The following is a 6,208-nucleotide window of genomic DNA, read 5'->3' as shown; positions in this document are numbered from 1 at the left end:
TCCACACAGACACCTGGCTGGCGACCTGGAGCAGGTAAACAGGTTCCAGTCAAGGTGGTGTTATTTTGTGTGTTGGGGGGGGTCACTGATATCTGACAAAGCTGGTTAATGGAGATGATTCACCTGCTGTCCATAAATGTTAAAACGCCTTCAGTCTGCTAAGTCTTGCGGATTATTTTGAGCAATTTAATGAAGCAAAGTAACAACTTTCCAGTCAGGACAGCCGTATCACATCCCCACGATGCTTTCACTTTATTTGGCAATTAAAAAAATAAATAAATTTTTAGCTGCTGTATTTCATATTTCCTGTCACCTCCATCACTGACATCTCCTAACATGAGCCCACGAGCATGATGGGATGTGAGCTGGAAACAAATGTACATTCACGCAAACACCCCCCTGTCTGTGAGACGTCCTCTTGCAGGGGTCTGACTCGGTGTCAGGGATTCAGTTCTCCCTCTGCCTTCACTGCGCATGTGTCGTGGCGGCATGCTAGCAGCATTTAACAGATTATCACCTTGTTTCTGCTTAAAACTGACTTTAGAATGATTTAAGAGGTTCTACATTGTCATCTGATGGTTAATAAACACATTATTCTGTTTGATTGCTGTGGGTGTAAAGAGTCAGACTCAGTCTCAGATGTGCTGCTGTCGTGCTGTGATCGCCCCCACGTCTTTTGTGGAAAAGGTTGTTGTATAAAAGCTTCAGATATCTGTCACAGAGATGGGTGGTGACTGGAGTGCAGTCTTAAGCAGAAACGAGGCAATAATTTGTGAGTCACAGCAGCCGCTCCAAAATGAGCATGCGCAGTGAAGGCAGGGGGAGTGCTGAGCTCCTGATACCGGACTGGTGACATGCGTGCATCCTGACTGTGACCAGCAGAGGGCGCTGTGAACAACAGCAACTGAGTATTTGACCGTTGTTTTAAATCAGTTGTGTATTATCGAAGCACAAAATCATTTTCTCATCCAAACGCAGCTCAACTGTGCAACAGTGCTATTAAGATGACGACATTGAGTTCTCAGCCAACCAGAGCCCGAGGTTCAGGATTCTGACGCTAAACGCTAATCTGTTGTTAGAGGGCGGAGTGGGGGAGGGAGGGACTGAAGTCGATACAGAACCACCAAATGTACCAACGCTGTACTACAATTTTACACAAACCAAACACAACCAGACACAAACCAGTCTAAATCTGTGATAGTGAGCACTTCTCCTTTGCGGAGATAATCCATCCCACCTCACAGGTGTGCCATACCAAGATGCTGATTAGACACCATGATTAGTGCACAGGTGTGCCTTAGACTGCCCACAATAAAAGGCCACTCTGAAAGGTGCAGTTTTGTTTTATTGGGGGGGATACCAGTCAGTATCTGGTGTGACCACCATTTGCCTCATGCAGTGCAACACATCTTCACATAGAGTTGATCAGGTTGTCAATTGTGGCCTGTGGAATGTTGGTCCACTCCTCTTCAATGGCTGTGCGAAGTTGCTGGATATTGGCAGGAACTGGTACACGCTGTCGTATACGCCGGTCCAGAGCATCCCAAACATGCTCAGTGGGTGACATGTCCGGTGAGTATGCCGGCCATGCAAGAACTGGGACATTTTCAGCTTCCAAGAATTGTGTACAGATCCTTGCAACATGGGCCGTGCATTATCCTGCTGCAACATGAGGTGATGTTCTTGGATGTATGGCACAACAATGGGCCTCAGGATCTCGTTGCGGTGTCTCTGTGCATTCAAAATGCCATCAATAAAATGCACCTGTGTTCTTCGTCCATAAGAGACGCCTGCCCATACCATAACCCCACCACCATCATGGGCCACTCGATCCACAACATTGACATCAGAAAACCGCTCACCCACACAACGCCACACACGCTGTCTGCCATCTGCCCTGGACAGTGTGAACCGGGATTCATCCGTGAAGAGAACACCTCTCCAACGTGCCAAACGCCAGCGAATGTGAGCATTTACCCACTCAAGTCGGTTACGACAATGGAGTCAGGTCGAGACCCCGATGAGGATGACGAGCATGCAGATGAGCTTCCCTGAGACGGTTTCTGACAGTTTGTGCAGAAATTCTTTGGTTATGCAAACCGATTGTTTCAGCAGCTGTCCGAGTGGCTGGTCTCAGACGATCTTGGAGGTGAACATGCTGCATGTGGAGGTCCTGGGCTGGTGTGCTTACACGTGGTCTGCAGTTGTGAGGCTGGTTGGATGTACTGCCAAATTCTCTGAAACGCCTTTGGAGATGGCTTATGGTAGAGAAATGAACATTCAATACACGAGCAACAGCTCTGGTTGACATTCCTGCTGTCAGCATGCCAATTGCACGCTCCCTCCAATCTTGCGACATCTGTGGCGTTGTGCTGTGTGATAAAACTGCACCTTTCAGAGTGGCCTTTTATTGTGGGCAGTCTAAGGCACACCTGTGCACTAATCATGGTGTCTAATCAGCATCTTGATATGGCACACCTGTGAGGTGGGATGGATTATCTCAGCAAAGGAGAAGTGCTCATTATCACAGATTTAGACTGGTTTGTGAACAATATCTGAAGGAAATGGTGATATTGTGTATGTGGAAAAAGTTTTAGATCTTTGAGTTCATCTCATACAAAATGGGAGCAAAACCAAAAGTGTTGCATTTATATTTTTGTTGAGTGTATTACGATCAAATTTCAAAATAAAGTTTTAAATGTGACAGTTTACCAGGTGAACTAAAGTGTTTGTACGAGAACGTGTTCTCTGGTAATAAAGGGGGAAAAGATGCACCACAAACCATAAATTTTATTTAAAGAAAATAAACTGCAATATCTGAGTGGGCGTGGCCAGACAGGCATCTCAGCTGAGGTAAGTGAGGATGACGGACTGGATGGGCATCCTGCACACAGGACACAGCTTGTTCCTCTTCTTCAGCTTCCTGGCGCACACATAGCAGGACATCAGGTGTCCAGTCCGTCCGTGGACAATACAGCCGTTCTTTGGCCGGGACTGACAAATGAGACACGGATCCAGGCACGAGTCCGGAAGCCGACACTCTGCAGAGATGGTGCGCTCCATTGCTGGGATGATAGAGGGAGGAGGTGACGAGATAAGCTTCTGGGAGTCAACAGTGGAGGAGGAGGAGGAGGTGGGCTGAGAGTCTGGAGTCCAGAACTTCTCCTGAGAGGAGGAGGAGGGCTGAGAGTCTGGGAGGTGTTCTTGGGAGTTAGGAGATGAACAGGAGGTAGAGTCTGAAGAGTTTGGCAGGGGAAGAGGAGTTTTGGCTCTCTTCCCATCTGGAACGTCGACACCATCGTTGTCCTCAACATCAGAACCTGCAGGAGAAACATCAGTCATCAACAACAGCAGGTCCTGAAACTAAAATGTCCCCAGAAAGGCAGATCAAAGACCTACCAGATGGTTCTTTGGCAGCTGGTTTTAGGGGCAGGGCTTTAGGAGTGGAAGAGGCGGGGTCACCACTGTTGTCCACAGGAAGCCAGTCCTGGCGGAGAGTCCAGCAGCGCAAACAGTTTCTGGGGAGGGGCGGATTGAGCTCATCGCACTTCAGACAGCGCCAGTAATCCTAAAAAAGAGGCGCAGTTATAACAACAGAGCGCGGCCATGCACGCCGGGTGTGCGTTTTATGTGTGTGGACTCACAGCTTCTGTGATCTCTGTGTCCTCATCGAACGAATCGTCATCGTCTGCTTCAAAGATGGTCACCTCATACATCTGGAAACACAACACTGCCAAATTAAAGGTTATTTCATCAGACCTGCCCCCCAAACCAATATGACTGTCACATGTACTAAAACCACGTTGCCAGTAGAGGGCGCACCCACACTGTGGGATCCAGCAGTAAAGTAAAGGATCAGTTCAGATGAGCAGGTTGAAAAGCAGCACTAATCTTTAGCTCCTCTGCTAATAAGCTGCAGGTACAGAAAATATTTAAAATCTTAAAGTGCATATTTCTGGGAAATTAAATGTTACATGTGCTAAATAAGCAATCATGATAATACTGATGTATTTTGTTGTATTTTTGGTGCCATATGCTCTGAGAAATTAAGTCAACCATGGGGAATTTAGCTTGATTTCATCTGCTGCTGATAAAAGTTGCATTTGGTGACATCATGTGAGGGGCCGCCCCCTCAGACTCGTTCATTGAAATGAATGGGAAAACCAGAATTTTGTGCAGCTGGAAAGTGGCATTTTTGTAGACTTGGACAGTGACTATGTGGAAATGGTGAACAGATGTGTTTTGGGAGGTATGATCATAACTAGTCATGGTGTTTATTAGTTGTACACTTTTCCCTCTGATAGGATTTTTGAGGGAGAAGTGGAAGTACCTGCCTCCTGCAACGAGCAGAGAAATGCACTTTAAAAGTTAACGTTGTTGATCCTAAAAGTCTTTCATGTGGACATGTGGCGTCTAATATGTACATTAAAGGTTCCACTGGCAGAAAACTAAGAGTTGATGAGGCACTTAGCATTACTAGCTTTACCCGCTACATAGTAGCATGTGAACTGTTGCCAAGTCAGGCAGCCATAATGTACAGACAGTGTTTGTATGCTAATGTTCGTCCGTACAGAATGAAGATGAGCAAGCTTTGACTTTTAAAGTTTACATGTGGACGTTGCGTCCCAGTTTTTCTGCTGTTCATTGTGTTTTAGGGACAGTGTTGACAACATACAGGAAATGTACAAAGCGAAAGATCAGCATCATGAGTGTGAACGTGTCCATGTCTTTAAGGTGGGTTTACCTGGTCGTCTGTGGACAGGGAGGCGTCATCTTCATTGTAGTCGTCAGAGTCAATGGACTCCACCTCAAATTCCACGCTGAAGTTATCGCTGTCCGAGTCCAAGGCGGGAGCTGCGACCTCTGACCTTTCAGACTAAACACACAAACTGAATTATAAACTTTCTAATAATGATTGGTTAATTGTCATTTCTGTCTGCTACACCCACCACGCTCTGCGAATCAGATGATTGGCTGTTATGTCTGTCCCGTGCACTTCCCAATCCGCCAATCACACACCAGGACAGGCTGTCATCAAAGGTCAGGGAGTAGCTGTCAGACCTCCTCCGCTTTCTCTCCTCCACCTCCTCTTCATCATCCTCATTATTCTCATAGCGGGAGGGGCCTGTGGTGATGGTGTGGGTGGGGCATGAGTCATGACATCACATATGTTAATATAAACTATAAGAAGGAGGCGGTCCCTTGGGGGAGACACCCACCTGGGTCACTGCTCCTGCAGCTCCTCCTCCTTCTCCTCCTGCTCCTCCTCCTCCCTGGTGATGAGTGGCTTTCTGACTGCACCTCCTGCAAACATGGACGGAGTTCACATTCAGTGAGTGTGAACAAATTTATCATTGTTTGTCGACTTTTGACTCTCGCTTTAAATAATGAACTGTTTCTCTTAGAGGAGAAGTCCGTCGAATCCAAACAAAACAAAGACTCAAACTACTTCATGAAAAAACATATCTCAAAGGGGAAGGGGCTTGGTCACACGATCCAGGCGTGTGGCAGAGTATCTGTTGTCTGTACGGTGGAGCATCGTGACACTTGTTACCTCTGTGCGCGCGTCCGTCTGACTGCTGCTGCTCTGAGATTCACCTTGACTTGACGGCAACACTGAGAAACAGAGAGTCGGGTTAGACATGTGAGTCAGAGCAGGACAAGACGAGGAACATGACATGGAGAGGAAGTGCCAAATAAAAATCAGTCTCACCGTCGTCTCTCACCACCACCAGGTTCTTGGTGATCATCGCAAACAGAATTCTGAAACACAACAGTCAGTCAGCTCAAAGCTTCAAAATGTCCTTCAACTGTATGAACATTTGACCAATCATCATCATCATCTTCTGTGTGTGTGCGTCGCACCGTGGCTCTTTGACTGAGAAGCTGTCGACTCCCAGCACCCGCCCCAGTGCATCCTGGGAACAGTGGACGATGTGCTGCTGCTTCTGATCGTACAGCTGCTTCTGGATGATGTATTGGCCCAGGTAGAACATCACCTGCAGGCAGCCGGCACAGATGCATCGCGGGTAATGTGAAAACTCCACACATACAAGTTACGCTTTATGGTTGCAAAAACCATGTTTATAATCTGAAATATCTTTTTCCACATGGAATCAGTAAAACCACCAAAATATACAGCTGCAGTAGTGAATTTCTGTCCAAATTCACATTTCCGCCGTGTGTTCTGGAAAACTGTTTTCATCAA

At 46.8% G+C, this 6,208-nt stretch overlaps 1 protein-coding gene across 3 annotated transcripts in view; it reads right to left on the bottom strand.

Moving 5' to 3' along the window:
* Positions 1 to 2,770: 2,770 nt before the first annotated feature.
* The window catches only part of mdm2 (MDM2 proto-oncogene), a 387,699-nt gene continuing 384,261 nt past the window's right edge, over positions 2,771 to 6,208 (bottom strand). For 2 of the 3 annotated variants that reach the window (XM_034163253.1, XM_034163254.1), the window contains 9 exons: positions 5,866 to 5,999; positions 5,714 to 5,763; positions 5,555 to 5,616; positions 5,220 to 5,304; positions 4,950 to 5,125; positions 4,745 to 4,876; positions 3,645 to 3,716; positions 3,400 to 3,568; positions 2,824 to 3,320 (listed from right to left, as the gene is read on the bottom strand). In XM_034163253.1, the coding sequence (XP_034019144.1) occupies positions 2,845 to 3,320; positions 3,400 to 3,568; positions 3,645 to 3,716; positions 4,745 to 4,876; positions 4,950 to 5,125; positions 5,220 to 5,304; positions 5,555 to 5,616; positions 5,714 to 5,763; positions 5,866 to 5,999 (1,356 nt within the window). In that variant the 3' untranslated portion in view covers positions 2,824 to 2,844. Of the gene's footprint in view, positions 3,321 to 3,399; positions 3,569 to 3,644; positions 3,717 to 4,744; positions 4,877 to 4,949; positions 5,126 to 5,219; positions 5,305 to 5,554; positions 5,617 to 5,713; positions 5,764 to 5,865; positions 6,000 to 6,208 lie in introns of all 3 variants that reach the window. The other variant, XM_034163252.1, reaches the window with a different exon arrangement.

The sequence above is a fragment of the Thalassophryne amazonica genome, chromosome 22 (assembly GCF_902500255.1).
Source record: "Thalassophryne amazonica chromosome 22, fThaAma1.1, whole genome shotgun sequence".
In the NCBI taxonomy this organism is placed as follows: Eukaryota; Metazoa; Chordata; class Actinopteri; order Batrachoidiformes; family Batrachoididae; genus Thalassophryne; species Thalassophryne amazonica.
The sequence above is the reverse complement of the archived record's forward strand: the minus strand, read 5'-3'. Positions and strand labels throughout refer to the sequence as shown.